Source organism: Dromiciops gliroides, chromosome 3 (assembly GCF_019393635.1).
Source record: "Dromiciops gliroides isolate mDroGli1 chromosome 3, mDroGli1.pri, whole genome shotgun sequence".
Classification (NCBI taxonomy): Eukaryota; Metazoa; Chordata; class Mammalia; order Microbiotheria; family Microbiotheriidae; genus Dromiciops; species Dromiciops gliroides.
Window position 1 is genome coordinate 409,680,286 of NC_057863.1, and position 26,458 is coordinate 409,706,743.

General features: G+C 38.0%; 1 protein-coding gene and 1 pseudogene across 1 annotated transcript in view; both read right to left on the reverse strand.

Annotated features, from left to right (window-relative positions):
• Window positions 1-450: 450 nt before the first annotated feature.
• The window catches only part of CCDC150 (coiled-coil domain containing 150), a 98,083-nt gene continuing 72,075 nt past the window's right edge, over window positions 451-26,458 (reverse strand). The window contains exons 20-26 of the mRNA XM_043995812.1: window positions 18,450-18,576; window positions 9,762-9,956; window positions 8,370-8,438; window positions 8,107-8,268; window positions 2,554-2,640; window positions 862-993; window positions 451-567 (exon numbers count right to left, since the gene is read on the reverse strand). Coding sequence (XP_043851747.1) covers window positions 451-567; window positions 862-993; window positions 2,554-2,640; window positions 8,107-8,268; window positions 8,370-8,438; window positions 9,762-9,956; window positions 18,450-18,576 — 889 coding nt within the window. The remainder of the gene's footprint in view (window positions 568-861; window positions 994-2,553; window positions 2,641-8,106; window positions 8,269-8,369; window positions 8,439-9,761; window positions 9,957-18,449; window positions 18,577-26,458) is intronic.
• On the reverse strand, window positions 4,720-8,060 carry LOC122746135 (annotated as a pseudogene).

The following is a 26,458-nucleotide window of genomic DNA, read 5'->3' on the forward strand; positions in this document are numbered from 1 at the left end:
AAATTGACAAAAATAGACAGCAAATTCCTTCTCCTTATGGTTCTATATACACAGTCTTGTTTCATGAATTGCTTACAGGATATTAGAAGCTTAAAATCTATGTTGAAACAAAAGTAGCCATTGAATTTGGTGTTTTATAAATGTTTTAATGGTGATTTAGATTAGAAATATCTTAAAGTATTCTATTAAAATAATTTTTAAAATTAAAAATATATTAAAGGATTCCACAGTATTCCCTATAACTAATACATACAAATTTTATGTGTATAGGTGGGGATTTGGGCTTAATTTTTTTCCCTGTTGATAGAAAATAGTTCGTAAATGGACAATCTTGAAATGAAATCTTCAGCCAGCATCAAGAAATTCAAGTTAGCCAAAGTCCTGAGGCTCACATGACTATGGAGCTATAGTAGTGATTTTAGATGCTTTTTTAGCTGTTGTTGGAGGGGCTCACTTCCTGTCCATCTCTGACTGGTACTTCTTGGACATGTATCTAAGCTGCTGTTTAGTCTCCCAGCGATGCAATGCGGACTGGGTAGGTATCCTATTATACCTTGAATGGCCATCCTGTTGAAGATAAAACACAGAAGGAATTTTGTGGAAGAAGGGTCCTGAATTTTCTTCTTGTTATACGTAATATTAAAGCATCACTATCAGGTTTTAGACAAGTTTCAGAAAAATAGGAATACGAACTTGTATTATTTTGAGAAGGAAAAAACCTACATCAGCAGTTTGAATCCACAATTCTCATTGTTTAAAAGGCCAATAGATTGGGGTATAGTTTGGAAGTAAAGATAAAGAAACAGCTCTGGTAATTAGTTACTTAAAAGTGATCCAATATGAAAATTAAGATGTCCATACTGCAAAAGTTATGTCTTCCTTCCACCTATCTTCCTGAGGAAGCCGCTGTAACCGGTTTTTGGTAAGCTCCAGTTGTAGGCCATCAAATTTGCACTTGAACCAGCGATGAGCTTCTTCTAGGTTAGCTGTTATCTGAGAATGTGAATGATTGGGAGTCAGAAAAAAGGAATAGCCACAAATGTAGCAATGTATTAGTCTGATACAAAGTGTATATCTGGGTAGAATGGGTCAGATTCTGAAATCAAGCACCTTAAAACCTTTTCTTGTACAACAGTTGACTTAGGGAAGATGATGACCTCTGAGGAAGATTGTATGTTGTTTTATGCTGCTCGCCTGTTTCTTTCTTTTTTTTTTTTTTGGTGAGGCAATTGGGGTTAAGTGACTTGCCCATGGTCACACAGCTAGTTAGTGTTAAGTGTCTGAGGCCGGATTTGAACTCAGGTACTCCTGACTCCAGGGCCGGTGCTCTATCCACTGCGCCACCTAGCTGCCCCTGCTAGCCTGTTTCTAACAGGCTTGTTACTTCTTGTCTTCTCAGACTTTTTTTTTTTTTGCTCCAAACCTGTGATTTCATCAGTTTAAGGAAATCTTAGTGTGGAAAAACCCTTCCCTGACACAGATGGGCAACTTGTTTGAAACCATAATTATAGAGGGCTCAGAGCATAGAAAAGTTATGTGACTTGCCCATGTGTATTAAAGGGAGATATTGAACTCATGTCTTCCTAATTCTAAAGGTAGCCCTGGAGGTGCTGGAAGAGACGAGAATAGAATCACTATTCCAGGGGCTGCCTTCTCAGGTAAAAGGCAGGACAGGCCTTTGAGTCAAAGTTCAAATCCTGCCTCAGAAATTTATTAATCCTTTGGCAAATTACTTACCATGTCTGTACAGTTTCTTCATCTGTAAAACAAGGAAGCTGGACCTGGTGACCCCTAAGAGACCTTTTAGTTCTAAATCTATGACCTTTCTACTTTTCCAGTTTCACAAATTTCCAAATTATCAGCATGAACTGGGCAACCTATAAATAACTACTGCCTACAAAATGGCCTTTGAGGGCAGGCTCTCCTAATTCTCCAGATCAAAGAAAGGTGTCCCTGCCGCCTGCTCTGTGTTTCCACAACAAGGTCAGCTCAGATCTGCTCGGTTGTAGGCCCTCTTTTGCAAAGAACTAAAAAAGATACATTTTCCTCTGTGATTCTTTATATACTACAGTTACACTGTTTGCCTTTAAATGACTAAGGATAAAGACAAAGATGGGATTTTTCCTTCCTTCCCCCAAACGAACAGATAAATCAAAACCACGCAATATCCAAGTAACATTCAAGATGATGTCTGATTGAAAAGCTTAAGTACTTACCATGAAGAACATAATTTAAGATAAAACATCAGTGGGAGAAGACCAATGAACAAATTCACTAATTACAGTCAACAAGTACATTAATTTATGCTAAAGTCCTCTATCCTCCATAATGCCTGTCAATAAGTAATTTCATCTCTAATTGTAGAATTACATACTTTGTAGTAGGTACTTGAGGCTGAGTATTTTTACATAATGCTATGTTAATCAAAGTTAAGGGTGTTGCTAAACTAAACACTATTTGGTATAGAAAATCTTGTTAATGGCTAAAGCCGTTTGGCTAAAGAAAGAGACTAAAACTCTGTACCTGTCTTTTACGTCCATGCTTCTGGCTCACCTGTTCCGATTCCACACTGGCTTCTCTAAGTTTATGTTCCGTTACCTCTTTACATTTTCTTAGGTGCCTGATTGTTTCTTCCATTTCCTGCAGAGGAAAGTCATGCAAAAGATCTTTATTTAATGCTATTTCTGTTCATTGAGCAAATAGCTTTGGCAGCTGACAGACAAGTAGTAAAAGTGTGAAAGGATGGGCCCTGCTAGTGAGATGGAAGCAATAAGGATGGGAATTGTGAGTGCTTCAGTCTGGCTGCTCTGTCCTCATTTACATGATCTCTGCAGGAGGAGTTCAGAGAAACCTGGAAGGACTTGCATGAACTGATGAGTGAGATGAGTAGAACCAGAAGAACACTGTACACAGTATCAAAAACATTATGTGTTGATCAACTGTGATAGACTAGATTCTTCTCACCAATACAAAGGTACAAGAAAGTTCTAGGGGACTCATGATAGAAAAGGCTCTCCAACTCCAGAAAAAAAAAAAGAACTGTGGAATATGGATGCTGATTGAACCATACTATTTCTTTTGTTTTGGGTGGTGCTGTTTTTCTTTTTTTGAGGTTTTTCCTTTTTGCTCTGATTCTTCTCTTATAACATGACTAATGCAGAAATATGTTTGATGTTGTTGTACATATATAACCTATATCAGATTACCTGCTGTGTTGGGGAGGGCGGAGGGAGAGGAGGGAGGGAGAAAGATTTGAAATAGGAAATCTTATGAAAACAAATGTTGAAATCTATCTCTACATATAACTGGAAAATAATAAAATAGTTTTATTAAAAAAAGAAAGAATGATGAGAAGATATTGAAATTTTAATTAATAAACATTGATTAAGCAACTAAAAAACTTACCCAGGACACACTTTTCACTTTATTTTGTATTAGTAACATTTTCTACATCAATTTCTTAAGTCTAGATAAGCAACAAAACAATAAATTGAGCCCTGACTTGTTAAAACAAAGACTGTGCACAGTTTTATAGCCCTTTAGAGATAGTGGAGGAGGCAATTCTTTTAAATTTTTTTCTTCTGGGGCAGCTAGATGGCGCAGTGGATAGAGCACTGGCCCTGGATTCAGGAGGACCCGAGTTCAAATCTGATCTCAGACACTTAACACTTACTAGCTGTGTGACCCTGGGCAAGTCACTTAACCCCAATTGCCTCACTTAAAAAAATTTTTTTTCTTCTTTTAAAATAATATTTTATCCCTCCTCCCAGTTACATGGAAAGCATTTTTTAAACATTAAAATTTTTTTGATTTCCAAATTTTCTGCCTCCCCCTCTCCTGTTCCCTTCCTGAGTCAGTAAGCAATTTGCTACAGGTTATAAATGTTTAATCATGCAAAGCATATTATCATATTAGTCATGTTGCAAAAAAAAAAAAAAAACAACACAGACAGGGGAGGAAATTCTTAAGACAATAGATAACCCAAACTTTTGGATATCTCAAATAGGTCCAAATAGAAATCATTATCTTTTCTTCAAAATATGTCCCTGTACTGAACTTTCCTATTTAAGTTGATGTCCCTACTATTCTTGGAGTCCTCTAGGCTCATAACTCTGATGTTATACTCAGCTCTTCATTCTCCTTCACTCCACACACCTAATCAGGTGCTAGGTATTATTTTTACCTCTACAACATCTATTACATAGAACTCCTCTGTACTCACACATTCATACCCTATTTCAGGCCCTCATCACTTCTTCTTTGCACTATTGCAATAATCTCTGAAGGGAGCTCAGGCCTCTCCACTTTCACTCCACGCCCCCCTATCCAATGTAGCCAACATAAGTAAGTCTCCATGTAAGTCTCCTACTGAATAAACTTGAGAAGGTAAGTTTATAGTTGGGTGGCACAGTGGATAGAGCACTGGGTCTGGTGTCAGGAAGACTAATTTCCTGAGTTCAAATCTGGTCTCAGACACTTTCTAGCTGGGTGACCACAGACAAGTCACTTAACCCTGTTTGCCTCAGGTTCCTCCTCATCAAGCTGAGCTGGAGAATGAAACAGCAAACTACTCCAGTATCTTTGCCAAGAAAACCCCAAATGGGGTCATGAAGAGTCAGATATGACTGAAATGACTGAACAATAACAACATATTTACAAATTAATGTGCATTAGAGGTAAGGATGCAGTTGGAAGATATTGGACCTTCTCCAAACTACATCAACAAGATCTACCAATAGTATGATGGAACTTGTGACCCTCTGTAACACCTTGGCTCTTCTGGCCAGTAGAGGCAAGCCTGTTCATTCCTCTGTGTTTGTGCACTGATTTGGTGATCCACTGAGTGTCAGGGTTTTGTTTGATAGCTTTATGAAATGGGTCAATAAGAATAACCTAAAAGGATTTATAGGTTGAGTCTCCACCTACCCAGTAGAAGTTCAAGACTCTCATATCCCCACAGTGGTATCCAGGACTCTGAAGGCTCCCAGAAAACTTCAGCTGATGGACAATGTGACACAGTTTTGCCATACATTGCACCTTTGGGAAATGGATGCTTTCATCCACCATGGTGAACACAAATCTGGTAGATAACATAACCTTGTTTAGTCTTGTATCCTAATTTGTGAGTTCTGTCAGGTCTGGTTGGTGAGGGAGCTCTATGAAGGTTAAATAATTGGTGGTACTGACAACAACACACCTGCAAGAGGAACTACATTACATATGACTGTTTCGTCCTCCATAATTTTGTAAGCCCCATCCTGGCTTACATCTGATAGCTGCCATCAACTGGAAAGAAAGAAGGCACCTTTCCACAATCTTCTCTCTTTTGAACTATTTACTGCCTAGTTTCTGACCTCATCATTCAAAATATCTCTCTCCAAAGTTAGCAACCATCTATTAATAGCCAAACCCAGTGGCCTTTTCTTACATACCTGTGCTTCTTGACCTCTCTGCAGCCTTTGACAATTGTCCTCTTTTCCTGGATACTCTCTTCCATGTTTTTGTGACCCTGTTCTATCCTAATTCTTCTTCTATACATCTGACCACTCCTTCTCAGTCTCCCTAGCTGGATTTTTTACCAGGTCACACCCACTTGTCCAATAGCCATGGATGTCTCCCAGGGCTGTTTACTGAGCCCTCTTCTCCTTCTCTACTACTTCACTTTGCGACTTCACCAGCTCTTGTGTATTCAATTATCACCTCTATGTTAATAATTGTCAAATTACCTGTCCAGCCTTAACTTCTCTGCTGACCTCCAGAATCACATTTCCCATGGCCTATGAGACATCTAGAACTAGATGTCCAGTAAACATCTTAAACTGAATTCGTCCAAAACTGAACTCATTATCGTTCCTCTCACATCCTTCCCTCTTCCTAACTGCCCTATTTCCAGGGCATTACCATCCTTCCAGTCATTCAGGCTTCCAACCTCAGTGTTATTCTCAACTCCTCACTTTATCTCACCTTCTATATTCAATCTGTTGCCCAGGCCTGTCCATTTGTAACATTTCTTATATCCACTCCCTTATTTTCTTTGATACCACCCTGGCACTGGCCCTCATCACTTTACAGCTGGCCTATTACAAAAGGATGCTGGTTGGTCTGTCTGCTACAAGTCCATCCTCTCCTTAGCTGTGCAAGTGATCTTCCTAAGCCACATCATACCTCAATTCAGTAAACTCCAATGGCTCCCTATTACCTCCAGGATCAAATATAAAATTCTCTATTTGACATCTGAATTCCTTCATAAGCTTTCCCACCCTACCAACTTTCCAATGCATATGCCACACTCCTCCCACATACTTTACTAATCAATGACACAAGCCTCCTTGTTGTTCCTTACACTAGATACTTCATCTTTTGGCTCTAGGAATTGTGTTTAGCTGTCCCCTTTGTCCAGAATTCTCTTCCTCCTCAGTTCTGCCTCCTACTTTCCATGGTTTCCTTTGAGTCCAACCTTCTAAAGTCCTAAACTTTAGAATCATACCATTGTATGAATTCTGTTTATGGCTTGTCTATACAAAGGTGTTTATATATTGTCTTTCTCAGTAGAGTATGAGCTCCTTGAAGACAGACACGGCCTTATGACTATCTTTGTATCCCTAGTCTTAGCATAGTGACTGGTATGTCGTTGTTGTTATTCAGTCATTTCAGTCGTGACTGACTCTTTGTAACCCTATTTGGAGTTTTCTTGGCAAAGATAGTGGAGTAGATTGCCAATTCTTTCTCCAGCTCATTTTACAGATGAAAAAACTGAGGGAAACAAGGATTAAGTGACTTTCCCAGGGTCAAACAACTAGTAAGTATCTGAGGCTGGATTAGAACTCAGGTCTTCAAGACTCCAAGTGTGGTGCTCTATCCACTGTGCCACCCAGTAGCCCTGACTAGTATATAGTAGGCATTTAATAACTATTAATTGTCTGACTGCCCTGTTATCTCTAGGATAAAATGTAAGATCCTCTGTTTGGCTTGTAAAGCCCTACTTTTATAACTTGATTCCAATCTATCATTTTAGCCTCATTATGGTATTCCTTCCCTATACTCTATGGTCCAACAAAATTGGACTTCTTTCTGTTTCTCACACATCATTGCATCTTTGTTACTGTCTCAGGAAAGGAGGAGGGCAGTGAGGGAGGGAGAAAATTTGCAACTCAAAATAAAAAAAGATTGATTAAAATTATTTTTACATGTAATGGGAGAAATTTTATTTTAGAAAAAGATACAATGCTCTACCTTTTTCCTAAAGCTTTTCTTCATATAATAAATATTAAACTGCTTGCCTTCTCAAAGAGAGAGGAAGAATGGGAGTGAGGGAAAGAATTTGGAAGTCGAATTTTTGGGGGGGGGGGCAGGGCAATGAAGGTTAAGTGAGTTGCCCAGGGTCACTCCTAGTGTCAAGTGTCTGAGGCCAGGTTTGAACTCGGGTCCTCCTGAATCCAGGGCCGGTACTTTATTCACTGCAACACCTAGCTGCCCCAGGGAACTCAAAATTTTAAAAAAATGAATGTTAAATTTTTTTTACATGTAATTGGGAAATACCTTATGAAATACATAAAAATTTTATTTAAAAAGCCTTTCTTGATCCTCTTAAGATCTTTTCTCCATAACTACCTTGTGTTAACTTTGTATGGCTTTATTCTAGATATATTTATAAAGGTATATTTTGATTCCCCTAATAGAATGTAGGCTTCTTGAGAACAAGGGTTATTTTATATATTTATGTGTCCCTAGCACTCAGAATACTTCTAACCCTGCACTTACTGACTAATATTGCTAGAATAGCAATACTTTCTACAGTGTAGATTTTAAGAAGTAGGAAAACCCTGAGAAAAGGAGATCTCAAATATCTTTTGAGGCCATATATAGTCAACTATATTTGAAGAATGTGAGCTTTGTTCTAATAATCCTTTAAGTGCTATTTTTGGTAGTCAGTGCTATAATCTCCTTCCAGGTATTAGTAGGGGTATAGGCCCAAATTTCCTATTTGTATACATGAGGGTAGACTAAGGTTTTTCCACTGTATTCAGAAGTGCACACGCTATTATTTTGGGCTTTATCATGTGATTGTGGATGACTCCGCCTCTGACCTAAACAGAAGCTCTTTACCTGGCATCGACTCTCCAATCCTTGCCTTATTTTTCGTTCTGCCTCTAGTCGTAGTTCTTGTTGCTTATTTCGTGCTGAGGAATCATGTTGGCTTTTTGCTAATATTTGCATTTCCCGCTGTAGAGTGGCCATTTCAGTCACAAATTTCTGGATGCTCAATGACTGGAAAGGCACCAAAAAAAAAAAATAGATTGAAATGATCATGAGCAAGTGTGGGATTTTTGTATTCTAGGATAAACACAAAGTTAGTAAAAAGTATCTACCTGTTCATAATTCTTTTTCTGATATTGATCCTTAATTAGCTCCATTTGCCTCAATTCTGTTTCTATTTGCTGAAAACAAATGGGGAATAATGTAAATAAGATCACGGAAAATCTACTTGCCCAATTTGCCAGCAGGATGCATAGAACCATATAGCATGAGTGGGCTTTTCTTCATATCTGGTCTACTGGTACTGAAGAGCAAGCTCCAGTCTGATCAATGTGAGAAGGAATCGTTTGGTGGCTAGTGCATATCCCATTTTTACAACAGTATCTTCACAGCAATATTTACTGTTGGGGAAAAAAAGTAGATTGTTCATTTCTTACCCTGTTGCTTTTCTGGACTTTACACTCTCCAGAAATTCATCATTATGCAAGATGAATTGAACTCTGAAACATACCTCCTCAGCACTCCCTGCCCCTAGAATCCCTCCCTGTGATTGGATTGGGGGGATGGTGGACATTGGAGAGCTCATCCCAGATCCTCCACCATCCAAAGAGGACATCCAGGAAATTCTCATCATTTCTTACCCAAGTGCTTTCTTGGACTTCGTTATCTCCATAAATTTACTATTCTGAAAGATGAAATCAACTCTGAAACTTACACTTCTTCAGCATCACCTGCCCCTGGGGCCCTCCTTCCTTCTGATTGGAGAGGATGGAGGGTAGCCATTTGGGAGTCCCTCTCTAATCCTCCACCATTTACGGAGGCCACTCAGGCAGTGCTCCTCATCACTTCCCACCTGCCTGCTTTCTTGGACTTCTTGGTCTCCAGAAACTCATCATTCTGCAAGATCAAATCCACCCTGACACTCATACCTCTTCAGCACCTCATCCCTGGGCTCCTCTCTCCCTCTGGTTTGAGCAGGTGGTGGGGGAGGACATCTGGGGACTTCTCCCATACTCTACCATGTAAGGAGGGAACCCGGGGAATTCTCATTTTTCTCTCAGTAGCTTTCCTGGGCTCCATGGGCTCCAGAAACTCATCATTCTTCAAGATGAAATCAACTCTGAAACTTTCACCTCCTCAGATCACTTCCCAGCCCTGCTGCAAGACTACATGATGCTCTGCTGCTGGGTGGCCCCCTTGTTCTGCCCTCCCACTTTTCAGCTTCTTTTCATGTTTTGTCTCCCCTGTTAGATTGTGAGCTTTTTCTATCCCCAGTGCTTAGCACAGTGCCTGGCACATAGTAAGGGCCTAATAAATGTTTATTGGCTTTTCAAGGCAACCTTCCCATTTCCCAGCTGTTGCTAGTATTTCCCAAAGCCACCACAAGCTAGTAAATATTCTGAAAATTTCTTCTCCTGGCATCAATTGCTTATATTTCAGTCCAGGGGACAGTGTTAACAAGGGGACTTAAGATGATTCCTTGTGACAGAGGGCCTTCATACAACCTTCATTCTCTCCGTATTCTGGACATTTTGAGCCTTGGAAGACAAATGGTGCCTGATCTGGGCTTTCTGGTTCTTTAATTTTTCCTTGAGACTGGCTACTGTTTTTTCTAGTTCTGCCACTTTCTGCCGCAGCTCTCTGTTGGCTCGAGACACTTCCACTGATCTGGAGTTGGCATCATCAAGGGCTTTCCTCAGCTGTAGGGCACAGATAAAACCAAGTGAATTTTAGTTACATAAGTTTATAACAATAACTTTCAGTTATGTAAGTTTATATCAATAACTTCTCTTATATTCTTTTTAGCAGGAGAGTTGAATGCCTTATTGTGGTATAGAGATTTCTCCTGATGGTTAAAGGCTGTGTCAGTAAAGCACAAGATCTGACAAGTCTTATGCCAAGCTCGGAAGGCTCCAAAAATGAGCCCAGTGACTAGAAGAGTATCATCGCTTGGGTTGAATACTGGGTGATGAATTTTTAAGCCACAGCAACTCTGAAAGACCATCTACTAAAATATACAGGGGTTGTATAATCTATGTTGGTAGAAAAAGTAATCATACTGACTAAATCACAGATCACTGGAGTACTGGGGCATTTACCCTGACCCTGAGAAATTTGCCAAGAGTCTAACTCAAAAAACTTCCAGAAGGGAAGTTCTGAAAACAATCCAGTTGTTTATGGTTTGAAAACAATTCTCATAGTTCAGCACCAACTGTTTATGTTTAATTCTTGGGAACAATGTTTAAAAAGGGTCTTGGGGGCAGCTAGGTGGCACAGTGGATAGAGCACCAGCCCCGGAGTCAGAAAGACCCGAGTTCAAATCAGACCTCAGACACTTAACACTTACTAGCTGTGTGAACCTAGGCAAGTCACTTAACCCCAATAGCCTCACAAAAATAAATAAATAAAAATAAAAAGGGTCTTAAGACAATTTTCTGTGGTTTAGAATCTTGATATAACATTTACTTTTGAATTCTAGGCATTATGGAAATGTTGGAAAGATTTGGGCCTTCTAGTCTTTTAAATTCTCCTTGTCATTAGTTAATATTTTTTCTAGCTCTGCTACTTCTATTGAAGGTTTCTGTTGACTCATACAAATTCCCAAACCAAAGTATCCTTTTCCTCTTGTTGAACAAAGTGCATGGTAACTATACCATGCTTGGTACAATAGAGACAATTACTCCACATCCCTTAACATAAAAGTTTCAATTTTGTATTAACATCTAAAGGACATCTCCACTTGGATGTCTTACCATCACGTCAAAACTTAAGATAGTCTAACTTAGGGGTTTGATCAAAGGTGCTCCTGATGATAATGAACCTGGTAAACTTAGAAAGTGGGAACCTTTGTTTTGGACTTTTGATGACATCATGGAGAGTATGGATGTGCCCCTTGATATCTCCTGGAGAACAGGTTTCACTGTTGGGGTTGTCCAAGAGATGAATTGGTTGGGCCCACTAATCTGGGAAAAATCATTTGTTTGCACTGACCAATGAAATGGAGTTTATGAAATGGAGGCCTTTTTGTCCCATTCTTTTTGGAGAGATACTTTGATCACATTAGAATCAAGAGTGGAACCTTTGAAGGCAGCCTTGGGGCAAAAGAACACGGCTGCTCTGAGTGCTTATCTGCATGACACAGAGGAGAATGCTTGGACAATGCAAAATTTCTAGCCCAGTACTTGAAAAGGCAATGGAATAATTACCCAATCGCAGAGCGGTTATGGAGAAAGGGAATTTGTGATCAAGTGGTGAGAAATACTGCATGTTTCCCCTTGAGAATCCCCAAGATTGAGAATCTCAGAATGGCCTTCTAGTAAGAGAAGGGTGATTTCCTCAGAAGCAGAATCCCAGAATCTAACTTTTGATGAGAGACAATATATCATGGGTTGTACTTGTCTTAGGGACTGCATTGTGAATGGGATTCCAAGTTCAAAAGTTTGGCTACTTGGCCTTCTATTAAAAGAAGGGGAATAGCATAGGATAGCATACATGACCCCTGGTACAGAAAAAAGTAAAGCCAGGAAAGAGAAAAGCAAAGGATTTGGATTTTGCTCTGTTAGTACTGTTATTCAGACTGTACAGGTCTGATGAGAAAGGGATTATCTGTCTAGCAGTCCCAGGTGCATTTCCCTTGCAGGGCCCTCAGAGTAGTATAATAAAGTCAGATGTCCCACTCTGGTAGGAGTAAAAATGGAAGGCATTAGAATGCTGGAGTGTTACTTGTTTATCAACCCTATGTTTTTTTTTTATTTGGAGGGTAATCCAAACCAGAAGGTACTGCTATTATTCTGAGGGACCTTGTAGGTACCCCAATGAAAAATGAAACTTACAGGAAAAAAAAGGTGACAGTCCCACTGGCAACATAAAACTCAACTTCCTTCTTATTGGGGTCCAAACCACAGGGTGACATTCTGAGTCTGGAGGACTTTAAGACCTTAGTGGGAAGTAAGAATCAATGGAAAAAGAGGAAAATTATATTGATATGTTTTTGTGTTTTCTAGGGGATAGAACTATAGTTGATACCTTTGCTTTCTAAATGCATTTGTTAAATTGAGTACTAGTAGAGATATTTGCTCTTGTGGAAACTGAGAAATGAGCTATATTCTGAGATTTCCTAAAAAACTTTAGGGGAGGACATACAAAGCAAAAAAAAAATTGTGATATTTTTGATCTAGTAAAAATGCATTAATCTGAAAAAATATCAGATTCATTTCCATATTTCATCCTTTTGCCTCCTAAGGCTCAAAACCTTGAAATTAGTCTTTTTTGACTCTTCCTCCTCTTTTATTCTATAAATCCATTTCAGCCATCAATTTGTATAATTCTTCTATTGAAATATCTAAGTTGACCCTTCATTATCTCAACACTCTCTACTTTAATCCAGGACTCCATTAACCTCATGGTTAGATAATTCAATAGTTTAATATTTTCTCTATTCACAGCCTTTCTCCATTCTTCTTCAGCCCATCCAATAATATCAGATTTTATTTAAATGAATCTGTGATCTCAATGATATTGATATTCCATCCAAAGTTTCAATCATAACAGAGCCACATCTTTTCATCCTGTGTTATTTTTGTTCATGCTTGGACATAAATCCTCCATTTAGCATCTCAATATGTTGAAGTACTTTTTCTAGATTTTACAATATTCTGTTGATGACACTGGATCCTTGGACTATTCATTTGCTCCCTCCTTCCCTCGGTATATAATCAGCCTGCTTTCTTTTCTATTTATACATTATTTGGATAACTTTTATACCACTTATTGTGCCCCAGCCATCATTGTGTTCAGTGGAACCCAGCATGGGAGAATCACAAAGTTTGAGAGTTGGAAGGGATTTCAAATGTCCAAACCATATGTGAATAGAATCCCCATTATAACAAACCTGACAAGTGGTCATCCAACCTATGCTTGAAAGACTTTTTTTTTTGGGGGGGGGAACCTAGGATTTCTTTTTTTTTCAAATGCAATTGTATTTTATTTTCAGTTCTGAATCCTCTCCCTATCAACTTTCTTCTCTCCTACCTACTGAGAAGGTAAAAAAAGCCCATTACAAATATGTATAGTCAAACAAAATAAATTCCTATATTAGTCATGTCCAAAGAAAAGAAAAGAAAATATGCTTCAATTTGCACCAAGTCCATCAGTTCACTATCTGGAGATAGCATGAATCCTTTGGAATTGTAGCAGGTCATCGTGTTAAACAAAATCCCTAAGCCTTTAAAAATTGTTTTTTATGATATTATTGTTATTGTATGAATTGTTATTCTACTTCTATTCACTTCATTTTGCATCCATTCATACAAGTCTTCCTAGGTTTTTCTGAAACTATCCCCCTTCATAATATCTTAGAGTATAAAAGCATTTCATAACTTTTAACATATTATAATTTGGTCAGCCACTCTTCAATTGATGGGCACCTCTTCAGTTTCAAATTCTTTGCCACTACAAAAAGAGCTGCTATAAAAATATTTTTGTACAAATAGGTCTTTCTTTTTTTGGTGCTCTTTTGGGGGTGTAGAAATAGTAGCAGTACCACTGGGTACCCAGTATCAAACTGTTTTGATGATTGTGGTTTTGTAGTATAGCTTGAGATCTGGTATTTCCAGGTCTCCTCCTTTCCTACCTTTTTCACTAATTCCTTTGATATTCTTGACCTTTTATTCCTCTAAATGAATTTCGTTGCTATTTTTATAACTCTATACAGTAATCCCTTGGTAGTTTGGTGTAACATTGAATAAGTAAGTTAGTTTAGGTAGTATTGTCATTTTTATTATTTTGGCTCAGCCTACCCATGAGCAATGAATATTTCTCCAATGATTTAGATCTGTTTTTATTTGTGTAAAAAGTGTTTTGTAATTATGTTCATATAGTTCCTGTGTATGTGTTGACAGGTAGACTTCCATCACTTTCTGCTGAATATTGTTGGTAATACAGAAATGCTGATGATTTGTGTTGGAATGGTAGCTCATTTCACTTTTTGGACATCTGTAATGGGAAGATTTTCTGACACTCAGATAAAGTTACCTCTTTGCAACTTCTTTCCATTGCTCCTTCCTTTTGGAGCCAAATAGAACAAGTCGAAACACTCCTTCAAATGACAGACCTTCACATACTTGAAGATAGCTATTATTATTGCCCTTACCCCACCAATCTCCCCCAGATCTCTTTCCTAGATTAAAACATGCTCCACTAATCCTGATATAACATAGACTCACAGCCTCTCACCATTTTGATTGCATTCCTCTGGATGTTTTCTAGCTTATGTCAATCTTAAATTGTAGCATATAGAATTTATACTGTTTCTTTATTTTGTTTTTGGCTGCCACATTACACTGCTAATTCACATTGAGTTGTAGTTCACTAAATCCTTGATATCTTTTTTTTTCAGAACTCTGTCCTACCATTTCTCCCTCATTCTACTAAGAAGTTGATATATCCTATCCAAGTGTAAGACTTTTCATTTGTCCCTATTGAATTTCATCTTATTAGATTTAGTGTAATGCTCTAGTCTATCAAAATCTTTTGGATCTTGAATCTACCAGTGTGTTAGCTATCTAACCCAACTTGGTGTTATCTGGCAGTTTGATGAGCATCCCACCTAAACATTTGGTCAAATCATTCATAAAAATTTTAGGCAGTACGGAGCCAAACATAGATTCCTGAAGTACTTGAAGGAAGACCTCCTACCATGATGACACTTGCTAATTAACAACCACTCTTGGAGTTCAGCCTTCTGACCAGTTCTAAAAATATTTAATTGCATAATATTTCTGTATTTCTACTTCTTCTGAAGAAGAATATGTGATATTTTACCAAAACTTTACTAAAATCTAACTATATGCACAGCATTTTCTTCATCTAAGTTTGTGGAAAACAAAGGAAAAGTAGTTAATCTGGAATGACCTGTTTTTAATAAGGCCATGCCAACATGTAATCACTACATACCTTTCTTTCTTTTTTTGTTTTTTGGTGAGACAATTGGGGTTAAGTGACTTGCCCATGGTCACACAGCTAGTAAGTGTCAAGCATCTGAGGTCAGATTTGAACTCAGGTACTCCTGACTCCAGGGCCGGTGTTCTATCTACTGTGCCACCTAGCTGCCCCTACTACATACCTTTCAAGTTATTAGTCATCGTTTAATGGTTTCTTCTAGAACTTTCTCAAGAAGGCAAGGCAAGATCACTGGCCAATAGCTTGCAAACTGTTCTCCCTTTTTTGTGTCAGAGTTTTTCTTTCTCCAAGTTTTGGGTACCTCTTCTGGTTTCCAGTATCTTTCAACTATCTCTGATAGGGGCCCAATCATCAGCCATTTTTTTTTAGCCTCCAACAATGGAGTATGTCTGGAGCAGGTGACTTGAATTCATCAAGGTGTTCTCTTACTATCTCCTGACTTGGACACTGACTTGCTATTAGTAATTTCTCTTCTATCATTTCATGTGCAGAAGCCATCCTCCTCTTCAGCAGAGAAACCAGAAGCAAAATAAGAATCAAGTGGCTCCACTTTCTTTCTCTTGTCTGTTACCAGAGATTCCTCCACTGCTATCTTTTCTTTGATCCTTTTTTCCCTCTTACTATAGCTTAAAACCCAGCTCATTCTTAGCTTCACCACTCTGGACACTTATACATTTTTACAGGACCATGGTAGACTTTTAAGAGTCATTTAGGGGGCTTCTAGGTGGCGCAGTAGACAGAGCACCAGCCCTAGAGTCAGGAGGACCTGAGTTCAAATTCGGCCTCAGACACGGAATATTTACTAGCTGTATGATCCTGGGCAAATCACTTAACCCCAACTGCCTCACAAAAACAAACTAACAAAAAAGAGTCATTTAGTCATTGCTTTTTAAAATCATCTGTCTCTGGACAGATCCAAATTTTATTTCTCATTAGAAGGGACTATTTTCAGATTTTCATTCTTGAGCATCAACTCTACCTTTTGGGCTAACTTCCCCTGTGCCATTTTAGTCCATTATTATCTTGCCTATATTTCCTTTGATCCCTTTGAAATCTGCTTGACCAAAATCTAGTTTGAATGTCATACTATTCCAGGATTTTCTCTACATGGGTTTCATCACACCGAATTTCAATGATATTTATGAGGTTAAATTCACTATCACCTCTAGTCCTTGTGTGTTTCCTAAACTTTGGGTATCTCAATACAAATAATTAAAGCCACTGGCTTTATTAATGGACATTTTGCGGGGGGGATTTTGTCTCCTGTGAACTTTTGGTATTTTAACTGCTTTTCTTCTTCCTTTATTTTAGCTATTTTATGGTATCTAATTGGTGGATATATGTAAGCAAGGACAGCTAGGTGACTCAGTGAATAGAACACTGGCCCTGAAGTCAGGAGGACCTGAATTCAAATTTCATCTCAGATATTTACTAGCTGTATGACACTGGGCAAGCCACTTAACCCCAATTGTCTTAAACATCTGGGGCCATCTCCAGTCATCCTGATCCATATCTTGCCACTGGACCCAGATGGCTCTGGAGGAGAGAGTGAGATTGGTGACCTTGCATAGCCCTCCCTCACTTAAATCCAATTCAGTGCAAGTCATGATATCACCCTGATTATTATGGTCCTCTTCAATAATGAAGGACAAACAACAACAATATATAAGCAATCTTGTCCTTTTTCCTGTCTTTTTTAGTTTAGAATCTTTTTTGTTGGATTTGCAAGGCACCCAGCAAATATAATCTTACCAGCCTTTGTTAGATATATGCTATCTCTGGCGAAGAATCTGTTATTTTTATCTTTTAAGCCATGGTCCATAAGTCCAAATCCTTTTCTGAGACATTGTCTTCTTAGCCAGCTGCTCACTTCCCACATTGTTTTTCTTTTCTGTATTCTCTTAACAGTGAAGAAAACACAACTTGTGCTCCTACATTCTTCAATTTCTTGCCCAAAACTTCATCATTGAAAAAGTACTAGATTAGGTGGCAGGATAATATCTAAAGTTAATATCAGCATTACTATATAATATCTAGTTATGCCCACCATGAATCTTTCCATTGCCCTTTAGGTCTCTCAAAATATTTATTCTTGGGAAATAGCATTGCTAGAATCTCTATGCAATGTTCAAAATACAGTTCAATCCATCTGCTTCCTCTTGTTTAATTCTTGGCCCAGCTTGTATGCAATTCCTGCCCAAGACAATACACATACACACACAAACACACACAAATATGCAGTTGGACTAACTCAAAGGGCTGCCCATGGAGTTGCATGTCATAATCCAGACAACTGGCATTCTTTATTTTGTCATTCTTTGTGGCTTGTTAGGTCAATTTCTTTTTAGTTGTTGTGGATCTAATTGAGTAGTATCATAATAATTTGGGGTTTAATGCACTTAGCACAATGGCAAATAGAAGCATTTACCTTACTTTGAGTTCTTTCATCACTTTATTACTTTTCTAAGCAATTCCTTCAGAATAAATCTCTAGTTATTTTGCTCATTAAAGATTCCTTTTGATTTATTACAATTAATCAGTAAGTATCTAGTCAGAATTTACTATGCTAACTTTCAAATGAAAAGAGAACTAAATATTTCAAATGCAAAGGTGCTCCATAGAGACAAGGGCCTTGCCCTCCACAGCCCTAGAAAATTCTAGACTGATGGCCCCAAAAGTAAAATGTAACAATTACTCTGGACCAAAGTGATGAAGGCAGACTTCAGAACTTAACACCATTGACTGGTGGCAGTAGGAATGGGGAAAGGAAAAGAAAAGCTCAAAAGACTATGGTCTGCTTTTATTTGTTGCACATAAAGTAAGTGCTTGATAAATGCTGGTTTAATTAAGTGGATTAGAAAGGTAATTTCATATATGTAAACAGAAGTTTCCTTATCACACTTAATAACCAATGGAGCAGGAAAAATGTTTGCACACTGATAGTTCTTTATTGAGGGTATTAAGCAGATCACTTGCTTTCTTTAGTGTAGTGCCTATTGCTATCTTATGAAGAGCAGAATTTGCTTAACTACATATGCTCTGCCTGGAAAAGGAGACTAGAGTACTAAAGAGATGGTGAGCAGAAGAAACCACTAGTCTCAGAACTTTTCCACCAATCTCTTTTTGAGGGATTCATGGGGAGGAATGAAGAGAGACAGACAGAGACAGAGAGACAGAGACAGACAGATACAGAGAAGACAGAGACAGTAGTTTTTCATAACCTCACATCTTACCTCATTTGTTTCCCGTTGTGAGGCTTTCCTGGCAGTCTCTCTCTCAGACTGAAACTGCTTTCTCAAAGAATCTATACGTTCAGCATTCAGCTCAGCTTGCATTTTGGATTCCTCAGCTACCTGTTGCCTATTTATTTTGAGGGGAGAAAAGATTATGAATCATCTTTGGAAATTAATATTAAGTTTATTAAAGAAAACCTCATATAAAAGTGAACAATACCTATTTCCAGAAGGATTATGGGAATAGAATTCCAACTCTAAAATGAATACAGAATCAGAGAATCTCAGAATTAAGAGGGTGCTCAAAGATAATTTACCCCATCCCATTAAGGAATTTCTCCAAAGTGGCTGTGTAGCTTCTACTTGAAATTCTCCAGTGTACTTTCTGAGGTAGCCCATTCTACTTCATGACTCTTTAATTATTACGAAATTTTGTCCTGACCTCAAACTGATTCTCTGACATTTCAACTATTCCATTTCTGCCCCTTGGGCTCAAGAAGAACATGTCTCGTCCCTCTTCCAAGTGACAGTACTTCTAACACAAATCTCTTAAAGGCAAGGTGACAGGAAGACAAGAGGGGGCTGGATTTTGAATGGTATTTTGTATTTTGTATTGAAAGTATTTTGTATTTCCATTTGGAGGCCATTTTGAGCTCCTTGAGCTTATTGATCAGATCTTCACTTTAGGAAAATCACTTTAGTGGCTGAATGGAGGAAGGGGAGTAAATGGAGAATGGAGTGGGGAGAGACTTGAGGTAGGCAGACCTACTACCTGCTTTTTGTAGAAATTAAGGTGTGAAATGATGAATGCCTGCACTAGAGTAGCAGCAGTGTCGGAGGAAAGAAAGAGTGTATTTGAGAGATGTCGTAAAGGTAAAATCAGCAGCTCTTGGCAACAGATTGGATATGGAGGGCAGGGCGGGGAAGAGTGAAAAGTCGAAGATGACATCCAGGTCCTGAGTCTTAAGGAGGATTGGATGGTGTTACCCTCTTCAGTGATAGGGAAAACGAGGAAGGGAAAGATTAAGGGAGAAAGGTAATGAATCTTCTTTTGGACATATTGAGTTTAAGATGTCTACCAGAAATCCAACCAAAAGGCAGGTGGAAATATAAGATTGGAGGTCAGCAGAGATTGATAGATCTGAGAATCATCAGTAGAAAGATGGTGATTAAATTCATGGAAGCTAATGAGATAATCAAGTGAAGTAGTATAGAGGGAGAAGAGAAGAGGACCCAGGGCAGATCCCTTGAGGGACATATACCATGTAAAAAAATATGGATTTCAGTTTTTTCCTATAAACATTTCCGCTAAATGCCCTTCAATGACACATTCTACCATTCAGTGGTCTTTCCTTTCAGCCCTATGGCTATGATCAAGCATGTGACCTCCCAAATCTTGTTTCTCTTTCCTTTTTCCTCTCATCTTTTCCTCTTCCTTTTTGTCTCTTAACATGTGTCTCTACTTCTCTCCTCATTAAGGAAAGCTTAAATAGATAACTGCCCTAAAGTACTGCCTTGCTTACTGGCTAATTCCTGAAATTCTACATTATAGCTTAAAGCAAACGTTCTTAGGGGTGGAATGGAACTCTAAGGCCACCTAGTCCAATTGATATCTGAAAAAGAATCCCCTCTACAGTGTTCCTAACATGTGGCCATCCTGTCTTCTCTCAAAGGCCTCAAGCAAAGGGGAAATCCCTACTTTTTTTCTTTTACAAAGTGTTTTCTTGTATGGTGAATATGCCCTCTTTCCTGCAACTTCTAATCATTACTTCTACTTTGCCCTCTGGGGTCAAGGAGAAGCCTAATTCGTTTTCTCTATCTCTACCACTTTCCAAATACTAGAAAACAGTCACCATGTTTACATTAAGACTTAATTTTTCCATTCCAACTACTGGGTCTTCTACTGTTCTGCATATGGCATGGTCTTGGTCCCCCTTTATTGGATGCACTTCAGGGTGTAATTCCCAAAGAATGGCACCCATAAATGTACACAAAACTCCATCATTCTGTGAACAAAGACCAAACTGCCAGCATTCACTGGATTATGCAGAAAGCAAGGGAATTCCAGAAAAATATTTACTTCTGCTTCACTGACTACACTAAAGCCTTTGATTTTATGAATCACAACAAATGTGGCAAGTCCTCAAAGAGATGGGAATGCCAGATCATCTTACTTATCTCCCAAGAAACTTTTATGCACGTCAAAAAGCAACAATTAAAATTGAACATGGAACACTGATTGGTTTAAGATTGGGAAAGAAGTATAACAAAGCTGTATGTCATTGCCTTATTTATTGAACTTATATGCAGAATAATACATCAGGTGAAATGTCAGGTTGAAAAATTAAAAGTCAGAATTAAGGTTACTGGGAGGAAAGCAACAATTTTAGATCTGCAGGTGTTATCACTCTGGTGGCAGAAAGAGAAAGATTAAGATGCCTTTTAATGAGGGTGAAAGAAGAGATTGTAAAAGCTGGCTTGAAGCTTAACATTAAAAAAGGTGAGATCATGACAACTGATCTCATCACTTCCTGGCAAATAGATGGAGAAGAAATAGAAGCATTGTCACATTTTATAATCTTGGTCTCAAATATCATTGCAGATGGCAATTGAAGCCATGAAATTAAAAGAAGCTTGCTCCTTGGAAGGAAAGCTGTTGTTGTTGTTTGTACTTTGTTCCTAAAGAGAAGCAGGACATCAGGAGTGATTTGGATTTAAGTGAGGTAGGGCTGTGCAAAGTCACCAGCCTCACTCTCTCCTCCAGAGCCATCTGGGTCCAGTGACAAAATATACATAAGTACGACTTGGAGATGGCCCCAGATAAAGTGGGAGATGCACCTTGGTCTTTTAAAAAAATTAGTATTTTATTTTTCCCCAATTACATGTAAAAACAATTTAAACATCCATTTAAAAAACTTCGGCTTCCAAGTTTTCTCTTTCCTCCCTTGCTCCCTCCCTCCTCCCCCTTTGAGAAGGCAAGCAATTCCATAAAGGTTATATGTGTGTAGTCAAGCAAAATATTTACATATTAGTCATGTTGTGAAAGAAAACAGATAAAAACATCTCAAGAAAAATAAAGCAAAAAAAAAATTATGCTTCAGTCTATATTCAGACACATCAGTTCTTTCTTTGGAGATGGATAGCATTTTTCATCCTAAGTCCTTCCGAGTTGTCTCAGATAATTGTATTGCTGAGAATAGCCAAGTCATTCACAACTGATAATTTTACAATATTCCCTCTTTGAGCCAGTTCTGATGAGAGTTAGGTTCACTCATTCCGTCACCTCCCGAATTGTTCCCTCCACTGTAGAATCTTTTTCTTGCCTCTCTTATGTAGATAATTTACCCCATCCCACCTCTCCCTTTCCCTTTCTCCCAATGCATTCTTCTCTCACCCCTTAATTTATTTTTTTTTGATATTATCTCTCCTCCTCCTGTAGGCTCTGCTGCTCCAAGAATTGTCTTATGGCATTATTTAAAGTTATTTGGAGGGGTTTTGGGGAGAGCTCAGGCAAGTTTCTGCCTTTCCTTTGCCATCTTGGCTCTGTTCCCCCTCTCCTCCCAACTTTGGCCTTTTTTAACTAAAGTCTTTCACAGGTCTCAGTTTGCCTGAAAGAAAGCTATGGCAAATCTGTACAGCATACTAAAAAGCAGAGAGATCAGCTTGCTGACAAAGGTCCATATGGTCAAAGCTATTATTGTTCCAGCACTAATGTTGGCCATGAGAGTTGGACTGTAAGGAAATCTGAGAGCTGAAGAATAGATGCTATTGACACTTTCAAAATGTGGTACTAGAGACAACTTTTTTCTTTTTTGCAGGCAATGGGGGTTAAGTGACTTGCCCAGGGTCACACAGCTAGTAAGTGTCAAATGTCTGAGGCTGGATTTGAACTCAGGTACTCCTGAATCCAGGGCCGGTGCTTTAACCACTGTGCCATCTAGTTGCCCCTTAGAGGAGACTTTTGAGAGTCCCATGTATGGCAAGGAGATCAAATCAGTCAATATTTAAAGAAATCAAGTTACACTACTCATTGGAAGGACAAATACTGAGGCTGAAGCTTAAATACTTAGGTCATGTAATGAGGAGAAGGTAGAAGGGCCTGGTGTGCTATGGTCTACGGGGTCACAAAGAATCAGAACTATCTGAACAAATGAACAACAAGACATGCTCTGTGTCTCTTGTTTGGTTATAAATTCTTCCCTTATCCATGTATTTGACAAGTAAAATATTCCATGTTCCTCTGATTTGATATAGCTATCACCCTTTATGTCTAAATCATGTACCTATTTTGACCTTATCTTGGTATGCAGTGTGAGATGTTGGCCTATGCCTAATTTCTGCCAAACTGCTTTCTAGTTTTCCCAGGAATTTTTGTCAAATAGTAAGTTTTTTTGTCTCAGAAGCTTGGATTTTGCATTTATCAAACACAAGATTACTATGGTCATTTACTACTGTGTGTTATATCCCTAATCTATTCCACTGCTCCATCACTCTATTTAGCCAGTACCAGACCATTTTGAAGATTACCATTTTGTAATACAGTTTGAGATCTAGTACTACTAGATCAGCTTCCTTTACATTTTTCATTGATTCTCTTGATATTCTTGACCTTTTATTCTTCCAGATGAAGAATATTATTATTTATTTTAGCTTTATAAAATTTTTATGGTTTCATTGGTATGGCACTCAATAACTTAATTTAGGTAGAATTGTCGTTTTTATCATATTGACTCAACTTACCCACAAGCAATCAATATTATTCCAATTGTTTAGATCTAATTCTATGTGACAAGTGTTTTTTAACTGTGTGCACATTAATTCTGGGTTTATTTTGGCAGGTAGAATTCCAATTATTTGATATTGTCTGCATTTATTTCAAATGGAATTTCTTTCTATCTTTTCTTGCTGGAACCTAAGAAACTTTTTGTTTCATATTTAGTTCTAACACCTGGCATACTGCTTCAACAATAATAGGTGCTTCATAAATGTTTCTTCAATTGAAGTACTCCTATTTTTTTTTCAAAGAAACCTCAAGGAAGTACGATAGGTGCAAAACCTGCCTCTTTTTAGTTGGTCACTAAACTGGGAATTTTCCTGGGAGAACCACTTAATCCTTTGGAGCCTCAGATTCCTCATTTGTAAGATGAATAGAATAATATTTGTAGTTCCTAATGGAGGATGCTGTTATGAAGATCAAATGAACATATTTATGTAAAGTACCTTGTAAGCCTAAAAACATTATTAGTTTTCTTTAGATGATGATGATCATCATCATTATCATTGTTATTATTATTAATTTCGCCCTATTCTATGAAGTTTAGAAAGAAATGGTCCTGGGACAAGTCACTACTTTGCTATTATTCTCTTATCTTTAATGTTTTAAGGAATATTATACAGTTGAATAAAATAACTGCTTTTTTTTTTTTGCGGGGCAATGGGGGTCAAGTGACTTGCCCAGGGTCACGCAGCTAGTAAGTGTCAAGTGTCTGAGGCCGGATTTGAACTCAGGTACTCCTGAATACAGGGCCGGTGCTTTATCCACTGTGCCACCTAGCCGCCCCAAAATAACTGCTTTTTATAGTTGAGTAAAAATATTAGAATATCAGCTAATCCTCTAGAGGATCAATGAAAGCACCTCAATATAACTACAGTAGAAGGACAACAAGAATGATATATAACTCATTCTGTTCCCATATAATTTTGATTTTTCTCTGCAAGGTCTCTACATTTTGATAACTTTTCATTCCATTTATCTTGGATATTGAGTATTTGGCATAGCAATATCAATGAAAAACACTCATTTTAACTTTTTATGGATTAATGTTACATTTGGACAATTACAAATAACAGTTCCATCTGTGATAGATTTGTTTCTAGTACAGTTTATGTAATCTTAAGGATATTTTGAGGTTTATAATTTTAGTATGGAGATTTGTAGTCTGTCAGTCTGTGAAATATAATGAGGTTTTAGAAATCTAGTTACTGGGTCATATTTTTGTGAGGCATTTGGTAGGAGCTAAGTTTCTGCTGCTGCAGTAACATGTTGCAAAGTTTCTATAATTTCCTTACAAATTCTATATTAATCACTAAATATTCATTGTCCTCCATACTTTATGGAAGAAATATCCTCTAGCTTCTATAAGTTTTTTTCTTGATAGATCTCATGACCAGCTCTCCTGGAAAATGCAGCAAACTCCTGTGGGTCTTCTTGGAGACTCCTTGGTCTTTTTTTTTTGGTGAGGCAATTGGGGTTAAGTGACTTGCTCAGGGTCACACAGCTAGTAAGTGTCAGGTGTCTGAGGCCGGATTTGAACTCAGGTCCTCCTAAATCCAGGGCCGGTGCTCTATCCACTGCGCCACCTAGCTGCCCCTTGGGCTTTTTTAAAAAGCAGTATTTCCACTTTCTTTTTTATTTTTTAACTTGCTTAATGTCTTTTTTTTTTTTTTGCGGGGTCATGGGGGTTAAGTGACTTGCCCAGGGTCACACAGCTAGTAAGTGTCAAGTGTCTGAAGTCAGGTTTTGAACTCAGGTACTCCTGAATCCAGGGCCGGTGCTTTATCCACTGCACCACCTAGCTGCCCCCTTGCTTGATGTCTTTTTGATGTACAATTAGGGACTTCATCCAAAAACCTCATTGCAAATAAATTAAGCATACTGATCAAAGCTGTAGCGTTAAGAGTTCTCCAGTAGAATCCAAGTATCAGTTTGGTACCTCTTCCTACTTCAATGTTCTCCCACTGATCAGATTTGAGATGTCTCTTCCTTCTCTGTAGTTGTTCCTTCGATTCTTTAGGTCTATGACTTTTAACCCTGTTAAAATGCAAACACCCCCAAGAAGGGTAACATCTTAATCCAGGAGTTCTTGACCTTTTGTGTCAAGAACTGGACCCGTTTTTGGCAGTCTGATAAACCCTATAGACCCCTTCTCACAATGATCATTTTAAATACATAAAACACAGTGGTTATAAAAATATTTTAAAAACAAGTTCAAGGGGGCAGCTAGGTGGCGCAGTGGATAAAGCACCGGCCCTGGGGGCAGGAGTACCTGAGTTCAAATCTGGCCTCAGACACATAACACTTACTAGCTGTGTGACTCTGGGCAAGTCACTTAACCCCAATTGCCTCACTAAAAAAAAAAAAACCCAAAAAACCAAGTTCAAGGACCCCAGGTTAAGAAGCTCTGCCCTAATTTGCTGACTTTTAATTTGAGTATTCAGAACAAGTTTTATAAGAGGGAAGATTAAAGCTAATAAGGAAGATACTAGGTATCTGAGAGCTGTTCAGGAAAGTGGGGAGTATTAAAAAGAAAAACAAATACAAAAAATGAAATAAGCGGCATCAATGGAAAAAATTACTTATTACAATTTTTCATAATTTCAGTTAGTTATGTTTGTTTTCATAAACACAAATCTAAAATATATTTATATTTCTATTTCTCAGGGAAACTTTACAACTCACCTCCATCTTTCATTGATCTCCCCTTCATTACTGTGCTAACTTTTCTCTTGTCCTACCCATGTTTTCTAGGTTGAATTTTCCTAATCCCATCCCAGTCCTAACTCTATACCTTTACTAATAGAAATCTGACTAAAATTTTCCCATCTACTACTAAGGGAATAAGCAGCAACATATGATAATAACTGAGTAACAAATCACTTTAGATTGCAAAATTTTAGCACTTCTCAAATATCTAGAAAAACATGATAAAATGGCCAGAACTGTACACCAGAAGCTTGCTACCCTCCATTATCTAACAGAAGACAGATCTTTCTACTAGAAATACAAACACTAAAATATCCCTGATAATTCAACTGATAAATTGTAGTGGCACCAGAGAATCATCACAGAAAAAAAAAATTGTTGTCTCAATCACCTTGCCAATAACAGTGACCTAGAAAAATCTATGAAGAATATTTTAACACTTATCACTATATTGAATACTCAAATTCTAGACTATATGAAATGAAAATATTTTAGAATACAGAGACCTCGCAAAAGAAATCCAACC